Here is a 23,461-nt window from a genome sequence, read left to right on the forward strand (position 1 = left end):
TTTAGAAATAATAAATATTAGGTTTTGCATATTATTATTTCCTTGATTTGGCTATTTTTCATCATGCTTCTTTCTTTGAGGCAAGGACCATATTTCTTTCCCCTTCCCTCCACCCTCACTGACAACCATGGCTTTACCTCAACCCACTCCTTGCCTCTCATCACCCTGGATACAGCTCTCTCATGACACTCTATTCTCAGGGTGGGGTATTGACTACCTATTTCCCAGATTGTGTTCTTCTGTCAAAGTCAGTTACCTTCCATGGAAATCACCCACATCCCCAACTCTCACCTTTCCTTTAGTGTGTTCTGTGAACCTGCACAGCATGTCTTCTTGCCCCCTCCCTGGATCTCCGTTACTCTGTCTATAAAATGATTACAATTCTAGCTTTCTCCAGCTTGGTCAAAATCTGTTCGAGGAATCAACAGCTTGTGTTTTGTCCTCATTCAGTTAAAACCAAGAAGGATTTGGAGGAAATTATTTTTAAAAGCCAATTTTTTTCTCTATTGTGTTTCTAAAACTGGAATGGGAGGAATTGGGAGAAGTGCTTATTTTCTAAAGAGTGGTGGGGGAGGGTAAAGGTGGGTAGGGTCAAGGGCAGCTAGGTGTGAGGGGTGGTGTTGGGGCAGAGTTAGAAGGACTAGGAGATCACATCTAGGGTTTTGACCCTGACTGCCTCACCAGGGCTACCACCTTCATGGCCTCCGACACTTATGCTGCCACATCTCATACCAAAATAGACCCAAGGATCAGTTGGAGGCTTGCAGGACCTCTTTCTTTTATTTCCACCCCCAAACCACATTTCCAGATGTCTCTGCAGCAAAGCAAAATTCCACATAGGCAAGCCTTAGGGGAAGAGGGAAAGAAAAAAAGAAAAAGAGACAATTGGCACTGAAAAGCAGAAAGAGAAGATGGAGGTCTTAGAGAAGGGAGTATCCTGAGGAGGTGGGGACAAGGGGAGGAGAAGGGGAGGAGGAGAGGAGGAGGAAAGTGGGCCTGTCCCTTTAAGGGGGTTGGCTGTCAATCAGAAAGCCCTTTTCATTGCAGGAGAAGAGGACAAAGATACTCAGAGAGAAAAAGTAAAGGACCGAAGAAGGAGACTGGAGAGACCAGGATCCTTCCAGCTGAACAAACAGACTAGCCAGCCGGCTACCGTTGGAGTCAGAGTCCCAAAGACATGGGTGAGTTTCAAAAACTTTAGATTGGAAGATTCAAGCCAGAGCATAGGAATTTGCAAGAACTTTGGGGTTCAGAGTTTCTAATGGTTGAAATGAATTGTGTTCTGGCACTTGTTTTCTTTTTCATTCCTTAGCACGCAATTAGATTAACTCCTTGTCTGCTGTACTGAGAATGATGCTTTATTGCCAAAGAACTCCAGCAACACATGGAGAGTCCCACAGGTCCTTGGAGAGAGTGTCTGGAGGGCTGGATGTGGTCATGTGTCCTCCTACCCCCTTCCTTCCCTCTGCCTTCTCTTTTGCCCTGGTCCCCATGTACTGGTAATGGCCTGGTCAGCTGACATCCTTGGTTCTGCTGGAGGCAACTAATGTTGGCTGGCTCTCAGCTGTACAAAATGACTGCTTGCTTGAAACAAAATTTGGACCCTGTGGGGCATCAGAATGAAATTGGGTGACATGGATTCAGGCTTCGTCATGGCTGAGGAGGCCAATCTCAAGTTCAGGAAATGAAAATAAAGTCCTCAATGGCTTTACCATAAGGAAGAGATATGGGTACTGCTGTGTGTGTGTGCGCCGCACGCACCCGTTTGGGTGACCATATCTAGTAAATATTACAGTCTTAGCCTTCCTGAGGGCATGACTCAGATTCTAAATCCCTGCTATGACAAGGAGGCTACTGGGACCTTAGGGCTCTTGCTGACTTGGTTGAGTCCTGAGGGCATCTCCGTAGAGAGAAGCTACATGGTCTGGTCTCCTGTAGTGTCCACTCAGTGTGAGATGTACAGAGCACAAGGATTTTTGTCCATACAGGAGGCCACAGAAACATGTAGACATTGCTCACATTTGGCAAAACAAGAGCAACAGCTTGAATGTGTCCTAAATGAAATGAGAATCAACTGTCCTGTGCGTTCACCATCAAATGTATTACCCAGAAGGTTCCAAAAGCATCTATGGAGATGGGTTTTCAATTATATTAGGCTAGTGTCAGTTTTTAGGTTGTTTCATCCTGAAACACTGAAAGAGCTCTTGAGGCATGTATTCAGGCAAGATAATTAAGAAGGCATGAGCACTGGACTAGAAGTGAACATAATGAGGTTCAAATCCCAGATCTGCTACTTATGAACTTCGTGACATTGGGTAGGTTGCTATGAATTATTACGTCATCATCTCGAAAATAGGGATAATGATAATTGCTTTGTCTACTTTCAGAGTTATAAAAATAAAAAAATAATATGTGGGAGTACTTTGAAAATGGGCAAACTCTATAACGGTTATAAATAATAATAATACTAATTATTATACAATGATGCATGTACAGGCTGTCTCTTATTCTTCCTGAAATGATTGAGCTTTCTTTGCATGTACTTGGAGCACTTGGGCAAGAATTGTCCAGTTGAGTGGGGCCAGATGAGAGGTGAATATTGCAAGAACTCAATTCCTGTCCTAGGTAATGTCAAGAACCTTACCTGAAGTCAGGGCAGCTGATTGGGTAGGTTGTGAATGAAAAACAGAGAGGGAGTAAGGAAGGATGCTGAATATTACTTCCTCAGGGAGTAAAAGCCCTGAGGAAAAGGCAGGAAAAATCAGGTGACCATAGGGACATTTTCCTGTTACAGAGGCGGATAATTTCCTCCAGGGAAGATTATTGCAGATGAGGGCACAGTCGAAGCTGTATATGGGATCTCTTATTCTGAGGGTGAGCCATACTTGGGCTAGGTGCGCATGATGGAGTGGCCATTATGTTTTCAGTTATGCAATAGCAAAGTACTGATATTTCAAATACTTTGTAAGTAATAGACCATCTCTAGCAAGGTACTGGACTGCTACTGCTTCTGACAGGGAGTGTGTTGCTGTTTAACTACTGCACTAGACAAATTATATCATAGAATCTGGGATTGGACTGGAAGGAACTTTAGAAGCTGTCTGAGCTAATTCTCAGTGCAGAATTCCCTTCTCCAATGTTCCTACAGCTTCTTCTTCATCATCCCCAGGAACAGGAAGCTCACTACCTCCACCACAGAGAATCAAGTAAGAGGAACAGGGAATTCTGTAGTGTTCACACAAGAGATTTACAAGGGACATGATAGTTCATTAAACCTCTTCCTGATTTGGGAGAGGGATGTTCCAAATGAGTCTTTCGGATAACAATGGAACTGGAAAAGAGCCAAAGAGCAGTAGCTGATTATTCTCTGCTTAGCAACACAATGGCATTACTGAACAGCAAAATATTGGCTCTTGCAAAGCCTGATGTCTGAGAACAGTGGCTGTTACCCTGGTAACCAGACTATGATGCCTCCCTCCAAAGGTGGCTGTTTGCTGAGCAGTGTAGTTTTGGCTGGCTCACAGTGTGAGTGCAACCCAGGCAAAAAGTGTGAAGGCAGAGCAGGGGTCCAGGTTTTTACAAAATGCCTGAAGACTAACTGAATCCCATCATGATGGCAAGAAGTCTGCAAGAGTGCCAGGAGCTAAAAAGAAAGCAGATGAAACCAGCACATTTATGTACTTTTCCTAGAGACACTGACTAAAACTGACTAAAACGATCATATGTACCCTTCCCCACCCCACTCCTCACCTCGGCCCGGCAGAGCCAGAGGAGAACCAGGCAGATTGGAAGGTCTGCTCTGCTTCAAGGGCCTTTTGCCCTGGGTTTCTTCTAGGAAAGCCAGAAATTTACTCAATAACCTGACAACTAGAACTACGCTCTCAAATCTCTCTGAGTAGTAAATAGACCTAAGAAACCCTTGAGAAATGGGTAGGAGGGAAAATACAGTCTCCAAACCCATGAAAGCAGAACCCTAGCCAATGGCATCTTTTCCCCTTGTTGTGTGTTACCTTGAAGCCTTGAAAACCATCCCCAGGGTTCTTGGTGTTGAAAGAAAGCAACAGTAGAAATGCCCTCCTTGCCCACAGAACTTCAGGTCCAGAAAACTTCAAGTTAGGGCAGTAAACTGATTGGGAAAGATAACAGCAGCCTTGGCAGGTGAATAGAGTACCTTTCCTTTCCCTTCCCACTGTCAGGGCCTGCCCAGTGTCAAACTCTCATCAAAAACTCCTTGGTTATTTTAAAATGGTCCTAAAGGTGATCACTCAGCTCTGCACTGGCCTCTGAGCTTTCTGCCAGGCCAGGCTCTGGAAAGGAGTCAGTGACATCCCAAGGAAGAGAACAAGGTTCCCTAGATCAGCTTCACACCGCAACCAAGGGAAGAGCAGGAATTGGTGGGAGACTGGGCTAAGGAAGGAAGTATGGAAACTCTTGTCTCTCAGTTTAGTGCCAGTTGCTTCTCTTTCATTTTCCCAGAAGTGGGCAAAGTGAGGACAACATGTCAGGGAGAGAGTTTAACAATCCAGTCTCTACCCCAGCCTCCCAATGTTTGGGTACAAGTTGGCATACATCAATGCACGTGTGCACCCATGCATGTGTGCATGTGTGAGTGTGTGTGTTTGGGGGAGGAGTAGGGAATATAGGAAACAAAGTGGTCCAGATGCTGTTGCCATGGTAATAATAATATCTTTTCAAAGAGGAGGCTGTGTTTCATTTTTATTTAATTATGTCTGCATGACTTGACTATCTAGCAAGCTTGGATTTTCATGCCTCAGTGGCTACAGAGCCCCTTTCCAGCACTTGAACATGGTATAAGTGCTGATTTCATGTAGGAAAGACAAGATTACAAGCAGGGCTTTGTCTGATTTGGATAAAGCCAGAAGCAAAAGTCTTTGTCTCTGGCACGTCCTGATGATTGTTGTTTTACTCCTAGAACCCACCCATTCATCCCCATCCATTCCTGGTACCAGTCACGGCTGCTCTAGCATCTTGGCCCTGTCAACTGCGATAGGTCCTGATCAAGTGAGCCTCTGTTCATGGGGTGAGGTTAAGGGGTGGGTTCTGGGAGGAGGGTAAAACTGTAGCTCAGATTAGAGACTTAGAGAGATGGGGCCAGTTTTTCACTCAATGAGCCTGCCTGTTGTTTAGCTCTATTGTATAGGGTTCTTCTATCTCTCCCTTTGTCAGCTGGATTCAAGGGACAGGCTGGGATTTGTGCAAGGCACAATTGGTCTCTTTCTATCATCCCTTTTGATCAAAGACCTTCCTTTCCTCCCTTTGATGGGTTCCCAGATTCAAACTGAATTTCCATCATGGAGCTTGTCCTTGAGGCATGCCCAGGGCATGGGAAAGGAGGGAGGGCTTGGGAGCTCTTGGCTCCTGCTTAAAGAGACAGCATCAGAATCAAGCCAGTACAACCCAGTATCTATTTCTGGATAGACAGAAATATGGACGAGAGTCACAGCAGTCCTGTTGATCCTTGTCAGATTCCTGTGAAGAGCATTAATGAGAAGGACTTGAAGTTCTATCACAGATTGATTAGTTTTGGGAGTTCACAGATACATCTAGCCAACACTGAATATTTCCCCTTTGCTTACATTTTGCCCACAGGGCTTGGTTATACACATTTTAATACTAGATTGTAGGTAGCTTTGGTCTTTGATTTGCCGATATGTTTGTTCTCCCCAAGACTGAAAGGTTTCTGAAGGAAGGGACTAGGCCTTATAGTTCCCTTTTGTTTCCCACAGTATCTAGGTTATTGCCATATGCTTAATAATTGTACTGAATTCAATGAATGGAAAGGAAAACCCTGGGGAAGGTCATTATTTTTCTGTATGATCTCTCATCAAAGTCAGGTGGTTTAGGGACTTCCCTGGCAGTCCAGTGGTTAAGACTTTGCCTTCCAATGCAGGGGGCACAAGTTCAATTCCTGGTCAGGGAGCTAAGATTCCACATCCCTAAGAGCCAAAATCTCCAAGAAAACATAAAATAGAAGCAATATATTATAACCAATTCAGTAACGACTTTAAAAATGATCTATATAAGAATCTTTAGAAAAGGTCAGATGGTTTAATTCAATTCAGTTGCATTGGGTAATATTATTGCTATATAGTTCTTTTCTGCCAACTCCACCATGTTGCAGTCAATACTTAGCCTGGAAATATAAGAATGTTTCCTGAGAGGCCAAGGAGGTTCTACAGAATCCCTCATGGCCTTCCTGAATCAAACCGGTAACTTTTCAACCATGAAGTCTTCTGAAATGGAGACCTTTTGGCTTTAGGTTATTGTTCACACAACCCCAAATTAAAGGGAACCCAATGAACCTTCCTCAGAATGTTTTGATTGTAAACTCCTTTGATGACACAATTTCTTGCATGTTCTGAGTTTTTCCCAGTTGGAATCCAAAATTTGATTTTTTGCTCGGGCTGACTGGTGGAGATTCTTCACTTCTGCTGAACTTAAATGCCCTCAGAACAAACATTTCATTTCAATGTGAAGAGATGGACATCTTATGCTGATATTGTTGAACTATTTATAGCTGAAGAGTGATAGATATACTCAGGACCATTTAATTTCAGCTCCACGTTAGAGATTCATTAAAGCCTAGGTCTTTCTTGTACCTTGCTTCGAGTGACAGTAAAGCAGAAATGGGGGTGCTAAGTTATTTGAGCTCTAAGAAAATGGAGGAAAAATGGATTGAAGAAGAAAGAATATCAGTGGATGATTCAGAGTTGCTCCCAAGGCTTAGCCCTTTATCACCCAGTAAGAACACTATATATGATACTCTGGTTATTTGGATGATACAGGGATCAGATGGACTAACGAGGCTTTCCCCCTGATCTTTACAACCCTGGAGGGGGCATCAGCTGAAACTTAGACTGGAATTCTGTTTCGTTAGCAAGAGTTCAAGTTTTTTCATTCCTGATCTCACCTGCACCACCATTTTAGCCCTTTCCAGGATAAAAAAGGTGGGGTGAGTCAGTGGGCACAGGATGGTCACTTGCTTGGGAGGATGGTTCTCCTTACTTTGGGCTAAACAAACAGTTCTTCCATTGTTCCCTGGGTCTGACCCCCTTTCCACCCCCAGGCCTGGAGGCCCCTGCAGAATACCAATGAGGCTCCTGAGATCTCAGGGAAAAAACAAGGCTTCTTTGTCCAGGAGAGCTATGGAGGGTTCTGTCCAAGCCCTGACCCTGTGCTGGGGAGAGAGGGAACAGTGGGGTCATGCACCTTCCCCTCCCTCCACCCCCAGGCTTCAGAGACCTTCTTCAGTAGAAGATTCTAAGAGTTTGGGAGTGGGGAAGATTTGGATAGGCAGAGAAGGAAAATGGCAGCACTGTTTATTTCCAAGCTCCTTTTCTTGACTTACAAGATGCATCTAGTATCTTGACCTGTTAAGAAAGAGGAAGATCGATATCTGAATGTTTCCTGAGAACAATAATCAATTTCAAGTGCTGTGTTTTTCTCTCTGGTTTATATATGCGTTTATGTACATGTTTGCATTCATGCATGTGCCCCCTCTCTGGCACAAATGTGTGCATGTGGGAACACACACACACACACTCACACCCCATGCACCAGCTCTAATGAGGCACTCTTACCAAGCACAATTCATACTAAGTAAACTCTGCCTCCACTTAGAGCAGCGAAGCTACAAACTGATTGCTTTCCATAGGGGCCAAGTTTTCCGACAGCAGGCCTTCAGTTCTTAGAGAAGGGAGGAAATGCAGTTCTGCTTCAAATGTTAGCTATTTATTTTGCTTGGCTTGGGCTTCTATGCCTAATCTCTGGGGTGACACACAAGAATTTTGAGGAAGAGGCTCTTTGAGCACCAAGGAAGGGCTATCATTTTAGGGGACAGTGGGTAAGAGGACTCACTCACGCTGTGGCCCTGAGAGCAGAGACAAATGCCTCTACCTCAGCTTTCTCAAGATAGAGAGAATTTGGTCCTTCAGAATCTGTTCACATGGACATAGTTCAGGCACATCACCAGATGGTCAAGCTCTAAGGGCTACAAAGAAACTGTACTAGTATTAAGAGAGTCAGACAAAGGATTTTCCTGGTCCCTGGCATTAAAAAAATGAGCTTTGGATAAAGTCCAAATCTAAAAGTCAATACAATGCATTTTATTTGTGTAAGGAGTTTCAGCATGCTTTCCCAAAATAGCAGCTTCTTGGCACATTTGCTATTTATTTGTGTGTGTATATGCACGCAAATAATTTTTATATGCATATAGTATATCAATCCTGAATATTCATTGGAAGGACTGATGCTGAAGCTCCAATACTTTGGCCACTTGATGCATAGAGATGACTCATTGGAAAAGACCCTGATGCTGGAAAACGTTAAGGGCAGAAGGAGAAGAAGATGACAGAGGACGAGATGGTTGGATGGCATCATCGACTCAATGGACATAGTCTGAGCAAACTCTGGGATATAGTGAAGGACAGAGAAGCCTGGCATGCTGCAGTCCATGGGGTCACAAAGAGTCGAACACAACAGTGACTGAACAGCAACAATGCATATACTATATACAAAATAATTCATATATCATATCTATATGATATGTGAATAGATGGATAAAATTAGTGTATATATAACTTATTTTCTGAAGATTTTCATTTCTTTCACCTTTTGGGGTTGTGGCCAAGAGACTAGAAGGTGCCTTTCCCATCATCTACTGGACATTTGTTGTTTCACTCCACATGACACCTTAGAGCTCAGGGCTTATACTTGGGACACAGCTACTCTCAGAACCTATGACTTCTTATGTGCCCTTCCTGTTTCTCAGCAACACTTGCATGGGCCTGGGGTACCAGATCTGTGGAATTTCAGAGTCTCAGCATTTTAAGACACCTGTATTCCCAGGCCCTAGTGTGTTTTGTCACGCCAGAAAGACATTTCATGCTTTGTTGACTTTGTATAACGTGTCTTTGTAGTTGTTTTGACAGAACTCCAGGGTAGGACTAAGGGTGGGGACATTGGCCAAACTGTATCATAGGGGGACAAGTCAGCCACGCAAAGTGTCCCAAAAGCATTCAGCCTGTATGTTTACTACTGCGAGTAATAGTCATCCTCCCATGAACATCTCCTGTCCTCTGCCAGTTTCCTCCTTTCTTTGGAGTGCTCTCCAGACATCCAGACTAAGAATAAAGCATTCTGTGCTGCAAATGCAATGTTCAGAAATACCCAGGAACATGCAATTTCAGTTTTCCCACCTGAAATGCTCTTTAAGGGTCAACTCTTGTCTGACAATATAAATATTTCTATGAAATTGGAAGGGCATTTACCCTTTGTAACCATTTACTAGGCTGCCTGAAACTGTTGGTTGAAAATGTCAGGTCTACCTAGTTCATTCTCCTCCATAAACAAAAATGTCCCCATGGCAGAGTCTATGTCTTTTACATGTTCACACTCCATGTGACACCTAACACAATGCTGGACACATAGTAAGTACTCCATAAAAGTTGATAAATGGCGAAAACAAACAAATCAGAAGGATAAGAAAGGAGGGAATGAGAGCACCATCTTTCTAGTGGCCTACTTGAATACTGATTATTCAAAAACTCATGGACATTTTGGGAATTCAAGGCAAGGATTTATCTTCAAGAATGGAACAAAATATGGTTGGGGGGAGTCAGTCTCACATTCCAAAATTCTGAGGTTCTAGACTCTCCTGCTTTTGGTCTCTGAGGTGACCCCTCCTCCATCCCTGCATCCATGCATGTGAGCACAGGGCCTGGCTGGGCTGGCAGAGAGAGATGAGTGATGAACTATGTATTGTACATCCCTGACTGTTTGCCCTCCTTTTTCTTCAGGCTTATTAGAGTGCTGTGCAAGATGTCTCGTAGGGGCCCCCTTTGCTTCCCTGGTGGCCACTGGATTGTGTTTCTTTGGGGTGGCACTATTCTGTGGCTGTGGACATGAAGCACTCACTGGTACAGAAAAGCTAATTGAGACATATTTCTCCAAAAACTACCAGGACTATGAGTATCTTATCAATGTGTAAGTACCTACTCTCCCCCACCAATCCTGTCTATCTTCGAGACACAGAACTCATCAGTACCTTAGTGACTAGTAGGGGATTGGTGTGGAGCCAGACAGAATTCCTGGGTCTTCCTTCTTTTTTAAAAAACATTTTTTATTGGGGTATAGTTGCTTTACAGTGTTGTGTTAGTTTCTGCTGTACAATAAAGTGAATCAGCTATATGTATACACATAGCCCCTCCCTCTTGGACCTCCATCCTACCCTCACCTGCCATCCTACCCATCTAGGTCATCATAGAACACAGAGGTGAGCTCTCTGTGCTAATAGAACAGCTTCCCACTAGCTATCTATTTTACACATGGTAGTGTATATATAGTGAAAGTGAATATATATATATATATATATGGGGCTTCCCAGGTGGTGTTAGTGGTAAAGAACCTGCCTGCCAAGGTTCTTGGTTGGGAAGGTCCTGGGTTGGGAAGGTCCCCTGGAGGAGGGTGTGGCTACCCACTCCAGTATTCCTGCCTAGAGAATCCCCATGGACAGAGGAGCCTGGCGGGCTATGGTCCATAGTGTCGCAAAGAGCTGGACATGACTGAAGCGACTTAGCACACACACAGTGTATATATATGTCAATCCCAATCTCCCAATTTATCCACCCCCCACTCTCTGTCCACACATGTGTTCTGTACATTTATGTCTCTATTCCTGCCCCGCATATAGGTTCATCTGTACCATTTTTTCTAGATTCCACATACACACATTGATATGTGTGCAGATTCCACCTATAGCACATCTGAAGCCCTAAATGAAGGGGAAGTGCCACATTCAGGGGAGGAGGTCTGCCTGCCTGCCACCTCACTCCTACCACACCCACTCCACCCCTGCCCTTGCTTTGTCTCACATGTTCTCATTTCTGCTAAGTAGGGTTAACATGGACTGAGTTGGAGCCTCTGCAGTGGTCCATATAGAGAACTCGCGGGAGGCAGACTGATGAGACAAGAGTGGGGCTGCTGCTCTCGTTTCACCATACCACTTGAGTGTGCTCCAGCCCAATACTAAGCCTCTCCTGTTTCTAGAGCAAGTTAGGCTCTACTTCCTTCATCCGTCTTCCTTTTTACTTAGCTCCTCTCTCCTCTCTTCTCTGATGGAGCATCTCTGAAGGGTCAGGCCAAGGAAAGTAGGGTCCCAGTTCTTCAGGTCACAGGGTAAGACAAATGTGGGGGAGGAGCATCTTCTTTTACTTCAATAAGTGTTGCTCAGTCGTGCCCGACTCTTTGTGACCCTATGGACTGTAGCCCGCCAGGCTCCTCTGTCCATGGGATTCTCCAGGCAAGATACTGGAGTGGGTTGCCATTCCCTTCTCCAGTTACCTCAATAAGTACAAGGTAGAAGCCTAGAGGAAGAACCTAGTGATTCCCCTAAAGCATCCCTAGCCTTGTTTAGGAGCCTACTCAGGAGTCCAACTGACTTATGCAGCAAGGGAACCGGGTCCTCCATGCATAAGATTTTCTGGCTTTGTGTTATCTGTTAACACAGGATCCATGCTTTCCAGTATGTCATCTATGGAACTGCCTCTTTCTTCTTCCTTTATGGGGCCCTCCTGCTGGCCGAGGGCTTCTACACCACCGGCGCAGTCAGGCAGATCTTTGGCGACTACAAGACCACCATCTGCGGCAAGGGCCTGAGTGCAACGGTAACAGGGGGCCAGAAGGGGAGGGGTTCCAGAGGCCAACATCAAGCTCATTCTTTGGAGCGGGTGTGTCATTGTTTGGGAAAATGGCTAGGACATCCCGACAAGGTGATCATCCTCAGGATTTTGTGGCAATAACAAGGGGTGGGGGACAACTGGGCATGAGTCTGTGGCCTCATCCCCACCCAAGGCTGGGTCCTCTCTAGGGGCCTGGCTTCTGAGTGAGGACCTGATGGCTACGGCCAAATGAGGTCAGGAAGAACGTGGTGCCCAGCTGGCTTAGCCTCGCTTTTCAAAAGGTCCCTAGAAAATTTCATCTCAAAAGGGAAAGCCTGAGTTCTGTGGGGTGCTTCATACAATCAGACCATTTCTAAGCCATCTACTGGTACCTCTTTGATCCCTTCCTAGCTGGGACCACAACAACAGTAGATCTGACTGCCTAAGAATTTAAAATGTTACTCAGTGGATTGAGATGTAGGTTCCTGATCTGAGAGGGAAGGTGGATCATAGAAATTAAGTAATTGACTCCGAGATGGAATCCATACTATTCTGGGATCCTACATTGTTGAAGGTCCCAGAGGGAACTAGCATAGATCTGCACGTTTAAGGCCTTATCTGTCAGAGGGCTATTCTGCTTCTAGTGAGGTACACATTGGTTTCCAGCCTCTAGAGTTAAAGACCATTTGGGGGCTGAACATCTGGGGGTTGTGCTGTTATCTTTTGTGGCTAGTATTGGCTTAGAAAGGTTTTTGGATTGGAAATTGAAATCTCTGATTGGCTTTGTTCAATAACTAGGGATCCAAAGTCCTTTGACAAGGGGCATTTTTTAAGCTCAGCCTAAGGCATTTAAATGGCACGACTTTCTTTCAAGATCTCTTTTGATTTCTTCACACCTTATCTGTCCAAACAATCTCCCGAAACCTTTCTAACCCAGGGGTCCTCCTCACTCCAACCCCCACCCATTCTCCCCCTCCCCGTCATTACTTGGGGCCAATTCTCTAGTAGATAAGATACTGCCAATGACATTTGGCAGAGGTGCCCCGCTTACTAATTGTATTTGGTGGAGATCCCTGAAATCTGGTTTCATGTCTGGCACATGCCATTCCAGGATCTCTTTGTTTACATTTCAATATCTGCAGGCTGACACTGATTTCTAACCACTCCATGTCAATTGTTTTAGTTTGTGGGCATCACCTATGCCCTGACCGTTGTGTGGCTCCTGGTGTTTGCCTGCTCTGCTGTGCCTGTATACATTTATTTCAACACCTGGACCACCTGCCAGTCTATTGCTGCCCCCAGCAAGACCTCTGCAAGTATAGGCACTCTCTGTGCTGATGCCAGAATGTATGGTGAGTTAGGGTGGCTTGGCTCTCCTACTCCCTATAGAAGCATGATATATTTGGTTCTTAGGCTAAGGAGGGTGGTAATTATGGGGAGAAATAAGAAGTATGGATGCTCGTTAATCCCTCTCCACTGAAACCAGAGAGATTTCTTCCCTGAGAAGGGAAACCACTTGTTGGAAGTGGTGGGAGTTTTCTTGGCTGTTTGCACTGCTTTCTCTTAGTTGACTGCTGTTCTGAAACCAGAAGCAGCCCATTTCAATAACAAACAGAAAAATTTTCAACTGTTCAATACTACCTCTATTTTTTGAGTAAATCTTTAGAAAAGAAAATCCTGATAATTAGTAGGACCCAACTTTTCAGCCAGGATGATTAAAGATGAAAGTTCTCCAGGTAACCCCAAAGCTCTGTGAAGTTTACCTTGTGATATTTGTCTCTTACTTAGGTGTTCTCCCATGGAATGCTTTCCCTGGCAAGGTGTGTGGCTCCAACCTTCTGTCCATCTGCAAAACAGCTGAGGTGAGTGAGCCATTGGGTTATTTTACAATGAAATGGCCCAAACTGTAACATTTCTACCCATCTTGGATTTTAAGGACTACAGTTTCTCTTTGCTGGGTTTTGAGTTAGCAGATTGCCTTCTATGAAATATCGCCTGAGCCAGTGAGCGTATACTTGGTAAAATATCTAGTTTCCTAAAAACAGCAGATAAAACCTTCCATTCTAAGGCTTACTCTCTTAAAAGAGAAATTTGTAGATTTAGGTAAAGATAGAGCTTAATGGCAAAACCCCTCAAGTGAACATTTTTATTCTTAAAAACCTTATCAAGGAAATGAGTTGTGCACAGATATTCATCGATTTTATAACACACATTTCGTTTGGAACTTCTCAATCTCATTTAAAAAGAAAGTACATTTGAAAAAGGAAAACACTATTGAAAATGGATATTATGCACAAATGCAGCAGGGGAATAAAAGGAAGGAAGAAGGCAGTAAACTATTTCTTTGAAAGCAAAATGTTTTGGGATCCCAGGCACAACCGTGGGGAACCAGTTGATTATTTGGGAGGACTATGTTATTTTATGAGTATTCTGTGTTCTGGGTGCTATGGGTACACGGAAGAATGGGAGGCCTATAGATGTGACAAGTTAGTTAGAGATGCCAAATTAACACACAAAAAAATCAACACCTTCTGAAAGTTGCGCTTCACAATCTACAGCACAGCTTAGTTTTGCGGTTGCAAGACCCAGTTCTTCTGCATTTTCTTACAGTTCCAAATGACCTTCCATCTGTTTATTGCTGCGTTTGTGGGGGCTGCAGCCACACTGGTGTCCCTGGTGAGTTGTCTTTGAATGATCTTGGCAAATAAATGGTCCTGGGATAGCTTGGAGACAGCTATACTGAAAGGTAAAAAGATAGATTCCTTCTAAACTTGAAATGCTGGAGAGAAGCTCCTGGGCAGAGATGGCAGAGTATAGAGACTATGTCTTTCTACTTTGGGTTGGCAAGGAAGAAAAATTTCAAAAATGAGATAGGAACAAGTAAAGTGATATGAGGGAAGAGGAGGAAAGAGATTCGTGGTCAAGAAATAAGATATTGGGACTTCCTTGGTGGTGCAGTGGCTAAGATTCTGAGCTCCCAACACAAGGGACCTGGGTTTGATCCCTGATCAGGGAACTAGATACCACATGCCACGGCTAAGAGTTCGCATGCTGTTCCTAAAGATTCTACAGGCTGCAACAAAGATCAAAGATCCCATTTACTGCAACTAAGACCCGGCACAGCCAAATATACACATACATACATACATAATTTTAAAAAGAATAATAAGATATCACATTTACAGAGCATGTGACATTGCCAAGTGCTTTGCAGTCAGAAATTATCATTAATTCTTAACACATCCTGGTCAGATCAGTGACAAGAACACTGAAACCTTACTAAATGTGATTTTTTGTGGCCTGGAATTCTATACACTATAAATAGGAATCCATCTTGGATGCCTTCCAAGGGATTTAGTTACTCTCCTGAAAATACTGGAAGGACCTCTTAACACTATTAGAATTGTTATTATTGATGGTGTCGCGGCACAGTGTCAATGTCATGCCTTCATTATTAAGAACACGGGGTACTGAATAAGTGTTGATCTCCTCAGGATCAGCTTGCAGCACTCCTGGCTCCCACCACTGAGGGTTTTCTCCAGAGTTGAGTTGTTCCTCATCTTGTGAAATAAATGGCTGTATTAAGTGGGAGAAAGCTGTGCTGCACAGTGGGGCTATGCCTCTACAGGAAGTCTAGGTCACTCAGACATACAGATATGATGATGGCAGAGCCCAGGTAGTGTTCACTTCCCTGAGGAAAACTCAGTGCTGGGCAGAGCAGGGGTGTAGAAAAAATCCTTGTCAAGTTGATTCTCTGGGCCTGTCTCATGGAGGACTTCTAGTCAAGTATACAGGGCAAAAGCCTGAATGTGTTCCTTTGTGCAGAATATTTTTTTCTTTATTTACCTGTGATTTTATTTCTACCCTTCCTCATTCCCAAAAGGATTGGAAGAGAGAGAGCTGCCTTTTCTACTCTCACTAGTCTTCTCTCTTCTCTTCCCTACAGCTCACCTTCATGATTGCTGCCACTTACAACTTTGCCGTCCTGAAACTCATGGGCCGAGGCACCAAGTTCTGATCTCCTGTAGAAATTTCCCTTTCTCTAATAGCGAGGCTCTAACCACACAGCCTACAGTGCTGCGTCTCCCATGTTAACTCTTTGCCTTTGCCACTGACTGGCCCTCTTCTTACTTGACGAGTGTAACAAGAAAGGAGAGTCTCACGGTGATTAATGTCTCTGCGGACTCTCCCCTCTTACGTACCTCTTTTAGTCATTTTGCTTCATAGCTGGTTCCTGCTAGAAATGGGAAATGCTTAAAGATGGTGACTCCCCAACTGCAAGTCACAAAGAAGTGGAGGCTCTCATTCAATTTTCAAGCATCTCCCGAGGACCAGGAAGTGTTTTCTTCTCAAAGGGCACTTCCACTGATGAAAACAAAGTGGAAAGAAAGATGTTCAGGTAGAGAGAAGGGAGGCACCTGTCCCTGTTGCCATCTTGGGAGCCAAATATATTCTCTTTGGTGTACAAAACCGAGAACTCACTCCAGTCTCCCTAGTACCACTGAAGAGAGAAGAAAAAAAAAAGAATGCCAGCAAAACAATAAGAGCATTTGCCCAAATCTACCTATTGCAGCTGGGAGAAGGGGGTCAAAGCAAGGATCTTTCTCCCATAGAAAGAGAGCACTGACCCCGATGGCGATGGACTATTTAAGCCCTAACTCAGCCAACCTTACTTATAGCATAAGGGAGCATAGTGTTTGTGTAGACAAAGGGGGCGCTTGGCCTTATACCTCGTTAGAGAAGAGAAACAGGGTGTAGTCAGCATCTTCTTACTCCCTTCTCCCTGATAACAGCTACCATGACAACCCTGTGGTTTCCAAGGAGCTGAGGATAGAGAGAAACTAGTTCATATGAAAAATAGACTGGCCTAAGGAGCAGCAGTCGCTAGTGGCTAACAGTGTAAACTGGGCCAGCCCTCTGGTAGACACAGGATAGATAACTTTTTGGATAGCATGTTTTTTTCTGTTAATTAGTTGTGTACTTTGGCCTCTGTCATATCTTCACAATGGTGCTCTTTTCATGGGGTATTAGCCATTCAGTCATAGCAGGTGATTTGAAGATCTTGATTTGTTTCAGAATGATGCACATTTCGTATTTTCCAGCTTGTCTATCACTTGTTTGGGGTTGTACCAGAAAGGTCTGGAGAATGATTCTTTGATTATGATTCTCTAACAAATGAAAATTGGACATTAAACAGCACAAATGATATGTAAAATTGGCTAGTTCTTGCATCTGTTGGGATTTTTGACCAATGATTCCGTTCTTTGCAGAAACAGATTTGGTGAATTCGAATCTCAGTTTGAGTAACATATCTGATTGTTCTTTCTAGGTGGTGGGAGATAATTTGATTTAGTAATGTTACCTTGGTGTGTTAAAGAGTTAGTTTTAACATACAAGTTATTCTCTCCTGGTGCAGATCAAATAACTAAATGCACCAGCCATTAGCTATTCTGTTGGTGAGGTTCCATGGAAAAGGAAAGGGGGAAAGAGTTTGAAACTCAAATAGCTCCCAGGTTTCAGTCTTCCCTTTTTATGTTTGGGTTTTAATGTTGGGTTAAAAAACAAAAAGCTGATTGGTCTTTATTCAGGGAAAGATTTTACGGGTATGACTGTAGGCGGCTCTTTTGATGTAAAGAGTGGTTTTGCTTTCTCCCCCAAAGTGATTTCAACAACATTTAAGGAGATGTAAAATCGTTACCAAAAAAACACTTGATATTTGTTTTCAGCGAAGTATACAATATAAGCTTCCAGGCTGCATATAGGGAGAAGATGGAAAAGGTTCTGTAAGAAACCAATCAAGATCAAGGAAAGTGAAGTAATCCATACCTTGTGTTTTGTTTTGATTTAATAATATAACAAATAACCAACCCTTCCCCAAAAACTTTCTATGTATACATACACACATATACACATATGAACAGAGTTAATCAACTGAAAGTGTTTCCTTCATTTCTGATATAGAATTTCAATTTTAACACACATAAAGGATAAACTTTTAGAAACTTATCTTACAAAATGTATTTTATAAAATTAAAGAAAATAAAATTAAGAATGTTCTCAATCAAACAACTGTGTCTTTGAATTGAATTGTTCTGTTTGACTCCACAATAGCAGTTCAACTAATTGTACCTTTATTGTGCTTTGTTCAAGGACCTTATTTATTTTTCAGGTCATCCCAAGTCATTCTCACAATAATTTTATGAAATAAAGAGTAAATAAATCACTTCTGTTTTTATAGTTGGAGACACTAAGAAATAGAGGCAAGGTAAATTACCACAAATAACCAGTATATATCTGGGCTTGGGCTAGCACTCAACTCAGGTCTTGATACTAATTCATTGCATTTTAGGGTTTCTTTTCACTTAGAAATTGGGTTTCAGAGTGCTGTACAAATTCAGAGTCAAATATGACATGGGCTTTTATATGATATGACAATGGGCTTCCCTTGTGGTTCAGCTGGTAAAGAATCCACCTGCAATGTGGGAGACCTGGGTTCGATCTCTGGGTTGGGAAGATCCCCTGTAGAAGGGAAAGGCTACCCACTCCAGTATTCTGGCCTGGAGAATTCCGTGGAGCTGTACAGTCCATGGGGTTGCAAAGAGTCAGACATGACTGAGTGACTTTCACTTTTATGTGACAATAGTGCCCCAGCCCTGGTGTGTATAGGATTCAGTTATTGTTAATTTTTCCTTGAATTGTTTGTATATTCCAATAATGAATGCTTAGTGCTTCAGGCACGAATAATGCTTAGTTTTATATGAGAAGTACTGGGTGAAAGGTTTAATGTATGGGCAGAACAGATATAGTAAAGGCAGTGTAAATGTAAACAATCTGTGGCAGGGCAGTATTAAGCTAATTAGCAGCACATGCTATCCCAATGCCCCACTCACTAGCCCACTTAGGACACAGCATCCAATCCCTGTCAAAACCCTAGGCTATGATTTGGCACTCTAACGACCAGCCTAAAGAGATGGCAAGGAGCATCATCAGAGAGAAAAGAGAGTCTAGCTTGGGGGCAACAAGATATTCATCAGTTAAGGAGCTCTGTACAAAAGTAGTTTCAATGTAATCTCCTGGTTTCTGCTTCACTGCAATTAATATTCTGCAAGCAAGGCTAGTTGGATGACTTTAAGACAAAAAGAATAAAAATATGAAAAGGACTTATTTTTAGACACTGGCAAACAAGGACAGAGCACCATATTTTGGAAAACTGATTCAGGGTGCTATAAAGTGAATGTATTTTTGCCTCAGAACAGTGGAAAGCCAGTTCCCAAGAAAGCTGTGTTCTCCATCTGCCCTTATTTGGCTCTGCCCTCTGGGACCCATCTATAGATCGAGTTTTCATGCTCTCAGAAGCTGAGAGCACATCCAGTCTATCAACTGAGTGCATTGTTCTTAGCTCTCCCACACACCACAAACCTCCTTTCTCTGAACTGAAAGAGTTCTCTTTGTGCCTAGATCAGCCAAAGATCAAGATGCAGCAGTATAAACAAGAAACATTTTCTTACAGCGTCAATTGTATTGCTTTTCACATCTCCAGGGTCAGTACTGAGTGCAGTTATGCAGGGTGTGGAAGCTGTGGGTTTGGCCCAGAGCAACATTCATTCATTCACTAATTCAGTCTACAAATATTAATTGGGCCCTTATAAGCTTTGTGCTAAATCCTAGGAATTTCAGGTTTGGGGGTGATGTGAGTAGAAAGGGGATAAAGATATGATCTCAAAGATCTCAGTCAGCCTCAACCATAGTGGAGAAATCTCCCAGGGTGGAGCATGGGAGCAGTGGAGGCAGGGAGCATGCAAGAAGCAGTCTGACTGGCTGACTGCAGTGGGCATGTGAATTCTCCTTTCAGTATGTGGGAGAGGTCGAGGTTAAGGGCCATGACTTCACGTGGCTCTGGTTTTCTAGGGCCCTGATAAAAACAAAACTTCAATTTAGAGCCCTGACAACATGTGACTTGCTCTCTGTGTCACCCTGCTCCTGGCCTCACATGTGACAGTATTTATGCACACACTGTCACAATGAGTGTGTGTGCTTCCACCCACTCAGTCATCTGGGGAGTCAGAGGGCACACACATCAGAATTTACGTAAACACAGGCTATTCTGCCTGACTTTTTTTCCTTCCAGGCCAAATCTGAGAAGCCATGCATGGGTAATATGAGACACATGATACTTCTCTCTTTGATTTTTCATATTGAGAGCACAGACAGCGTGTCTATTTTGACATTCATGTCTAGCTTGATGAATATTAAGTAACAGAGGGAATAAATAGCCATTCTTACATTAAAAAATCAGTACTTGGCCTTTTCCTACATAGATAAACAGGTAAGGAATTCAAGCCAATATCTATAAACTGGGAAGATTTTCCTTGTCCGATTTGAAACAAGCAATCGTACTTTTCCCAATTTTTATTGTCCTGGAAAGTTTGGTGTCTATGTGTTCCAGCTCTCGAACTCTTGAATTGATCAACTTTATTCCAAAGGAAAGAAAATTAAGATAGAGTTATGAGCATTTTCCACATAACGAAATAATCAAAGGAAATCCAACCTTAACATGGTTCAAACCTTCGACAAATGTTCAACGAATTCTCTGTGCCAAGTGCTGTGCTAGTTGCTGGTAATATAGCTGTGACTAAAACAGACACAGTCTCTGCCCTCAGAGATCTCAACTAAAGGGAAAAAAGTTAAGGAGGGAGACAAGTAATGTGGTAAAGAATGAGAGTAACATCCTGAGACAGAAAAAGGTGGGGAAAAAGAGAAATTTGTACAGTCTCTTGAGAAACGGAGTCAAGTAAATGAAGACGGAGGCATACGAATCTGTGCCTAGAGAAAGGCCTGACATACTATGGTATTAGGGTCAAAAGATGTTAATGCATTTCTAATGTATTGTCCATCAACATAAACAGTAAACCTCCAGCTCTGGGCTCTGAAGGAACTATATTAATTGATACTCCAATCTATTATGTGAAGGTCTAACTTTCAAACATGAAAAGGGAAAAACAGCAAAGCTGGGTTCTGATGGTTATAAGAGAGTTGATACTTTAAAATTTATAGGTGTCTCAAATTTTTAAAAATATTTTTTTCTGATTAAGTTCTTTAAAAAAATTTAAAAGTATAGTTGAAGTACAGTGATATTTTATATAAGTTGTTGTTCAGTTGCTAAGTCGTGTCTCACTCTGCGACCCCGTGGACTGCAGCACACCAGGCTTCCTCGTCCTTCACTATCACCGGGAGTTTGCTCAAACTCATGTCCATTGAGTCAATGATGCCATCCAACCATCTCATTCTCTGTCATTCCCTTCTCCTCCTGCTCTCAATTTTTCCCAGTATCAGGGTCTTTTCCATGAGTCAGCTCTTTGCATCAGGTGGCCAAAGTATTGGAGTTTCAGCTGCAGCAAGAGTCCTTCCAATAAATATTCAGGGTTGATTTCCTTTAGGATTGACTGGTTTGATCTCCTTGCAGCCCAAAGGATTCTCAAGAGTCTTCTCCAGCACCACAATTTGAAAGCAATAATTCTTCGGCACTCAGCTTTCTTTATGGTCCAACTCTCACATCCATACATGACTACTGGAAAAACCATAGTTTTGACTATACAGACCTTTGTTCTCAAGGTGATGTCTCTGCATTTTAATACACTGTCTAGGTTTGTCATAGCTTTTCTTCCAGGGAGCAAGCATCTCTTAATTTCATGGCTTTACTTACTGTCCACAGTGATTTTGGGGCCCAGGAAAATAAAATCTGTCTCTGCCTTCACTTTTTCCCTTTCTATTTGCCATGAAATGATGGGACCAGATGCCATGATCTTAGTTTTTTCTGATGTTGAGCTTCAAGCCAGCTTTTTCACTTTCCTCTTTCACCCTCATCAAGAGACACTTTAGCTCTTCTTCACTTGCTGCCATTAGAGTGGTATCATCTTCATATCTGAGGTTGTTGATATTTTTCCTGGCAATCCTGATTCCAGCTTTTGATTCACCCAGCCCAGCCTTTCACATGATGTACTCTGCATGTAAGTTAAATAGGCAGGGTGACAATATACAGCCTTGTCATACTCCTTTCCCAACTTTGAACCAGTCAGTTGTTCCATATCTGGTTCTACCTATTGCTTCTTGACCCATATACAGGTTTGTCCAGAGACAGGTAAGGTGGTCTGGTACTCCCATCTCTTTAAGAATCTTCCACAGTTTGTTGTGATCCACACAGTCAAATTCTTTAGCATAGTCAATGAAGCAGAAGTAGATGTTTTTCTAGGACTCCTTTGCTATCTGCATGATCTAATGAATGTTATTCATTTGATCTCTGGTTCCTCTGCCTGTTTAAAACTCAGGTGACTCAGTGGTAAAGAATCAGCCTGTCAAGCTGAGGATGCAGGTTCAAGCTCTAGGTCAGGATGATACCCTGGAGCAAGCAGGAAATGGTAACCCACCCCAGTATTCTTGCCTGGGAAATCCCATGGACAGAGGAACCTGGCAGGCTACAGTCCTTGGGGTCACAAAGAGTCGGACACCACTTAGTGACTAAAACAACAATTGTGAAAGTTACAGGTGTGCAATATAGTTATTCACAATTTTTAAAGGTAATAGTCCATTTACAGTTATTACAAAATATTGGCTATATTCCTTGTGGTGTACAATATATCCTTGTAGATTATTTTGTACAGAATAATTTGTACCACTTAATTCCCTACCCCTATATTGCCCCTTGGAGAAGGCAATGGCACCCCACTCCAATACTCTTGCCTGGAAAATCTCATGGGCGGAGGAGCCTGGTGGGCTGCAGTCCATGGGGTCGCTAAGAGTCAGACATGACTGAGTGACTTCCCTTTCACTTTTCACTTTCATGCATTGGAGAAGGAAATGGCAACCCACTCCAGTGTTCTTGCCTGGAGAATCCCAGGGACGGGGGAGCCTGGTGGGCTTCCGTCTATGGGGTCACACAGAGTTGGACACGACTGAAGCGACTTAGCAGCAGCAGCAGCAGCAGCAGCATATTGCCCCTTCCCTTTCTCTCTCCCACTTGAAACCACTTGTTTGTTACTTGTATCTGTGAGTCTACTTCTTTTTTGTTATATTCACTAGTTTGTTGTATTTTTTCAGATCAGATCAGGTCAGTCGCTCAGTCATGTCCGACTCTTTGCGACCCCATGAACTGCAGCAGGCCAGGCCTCTCTGTCCATCACCAACTCCCGGAGTTCACTGAGACTCACGTCCATCGAGTCAGTGATATCATACAGTATTTGTCTCTCTGACTCATTTCACTTATCATAATGCCTTCAGAGTCTATCCATGTTGCTGCAAATAACAAAATTTTGTTTTTATGACTGAGTAGTATTTCACTCCACATCTTCTTTAGTCATTTATCTGTTGATGGACGCTTAGGTTGTTTCTATATCTTGTTAATTGTAAAAACTTAACTATGTTTACATGAAAATTTTGGTACATGTGTCTTTTCAAGTGAGTGTTTTTGGTTTTTTTTCCGGTATGTACCCAGGAGTGGAACCTCTGGGTCATATGGTAGCTCTATTTTTAGGTGTTTGAGAAACCTCCATACTGTTTTCCACCATGGCTGCACCAATTTACATTCCCACCAACAGTGTAAGAAGGTTCTCTTTGTTCCACATCCTTGCTAGGTAGCTCTCATCTTATTTGATGATTTGAGCTTACATCTAGAGCAACTTAAAAGAGAAGAAAAATGTGGCTCTGGCAGTCAAAACCCTCTTTCATGCCTTTAGATGTGCTAGTTATGAATTTGTTGAAATCTTATTTGATTTAAAATGTGAAATCAG

The 23,461-nt window shown here is 43.0% G+C and overlaps 1 protein-coding gene across 3 annotated transcripts; it reads left to right on the forward strand.

Moving 5' to 3' along the window:
• The first annotated feature begins 1,016 nt into the window (after positions 1–1,016).
• Positions 1,017–17,744, forward strand: PLP1 (proteolipid protein 1). Of its 3 annotated transcripts, none has more exons than XM_027533207.1 (7): positions 1,017–1,181; positions 9,819–10,005; positions 11,528–11,684; positions 12,862–13,030; positions 13,467–13,540; positions 14,289–14,354; positions 15,625–17,744. In XM_027533207.1, exons 1-7 carry the CDS (start codon positions 1,178–1,180, stop codon positions 15,694–15,696), a joined length of 729 nt encoding a protein of 242 aa, XP_027389008.1. In that variant the 5' UTR covers positions 1,017–1,177; the 3' UTR covers positions 15,697–17,744. The 3 variants fall into 3 exon arrangements, 2 of the variants coding, with proteins under 2 accessions (XP_027389008.1, XP_027389007.1); XR_003509548.1 differs by having other exon boundaries at positions 1,021–1,181; positions 11,528–11,789; positions 14,289–14,424; XM_027533206.1 differs by having other exon boundaries at positions 1,021–1,181; positions 11,528–11,789.
• Positions 17,745–23,461: the final 5,717 nt, after the last annotated feature.

The sequence above is a fragment of the Bos indicus x Bos taurus genome, chromosome X, assembly GCF_003369695.1.
Source record: "Bos indicus x Bos taurus breed Angus x Brahman F1 hybrid chromosome X, Bos_hybrid_MaternalHap_v2.0, whole genome shotgun sequence".
Lineage (NCBI taxonomy): Eukaryota > Metazoa > Chordata > Mammalia > Artiodactyla > Bovidae > Bos > Bos indicus x Bos taurus.

Excerpts from the sequence above, each read along its gene's own strand:
- PLP1 (XM_027533206.1), top strand. Across the intron at positions 11,790-12,861 it reads GGCTAGGACATCCCGACAAG|TTTGTGGGCATCACCTATGC; the intron begins GTGATCATCCTC and ends CAATTGTTTTAG. Across the intron at positions 13,031-13,466 it reads TGCTGATGCCAGAATGTATG|GTGTTCTCCCATGGAATGCT; the intron begins GTGAGTTAGGGT and ends TCTCTTACTTAG.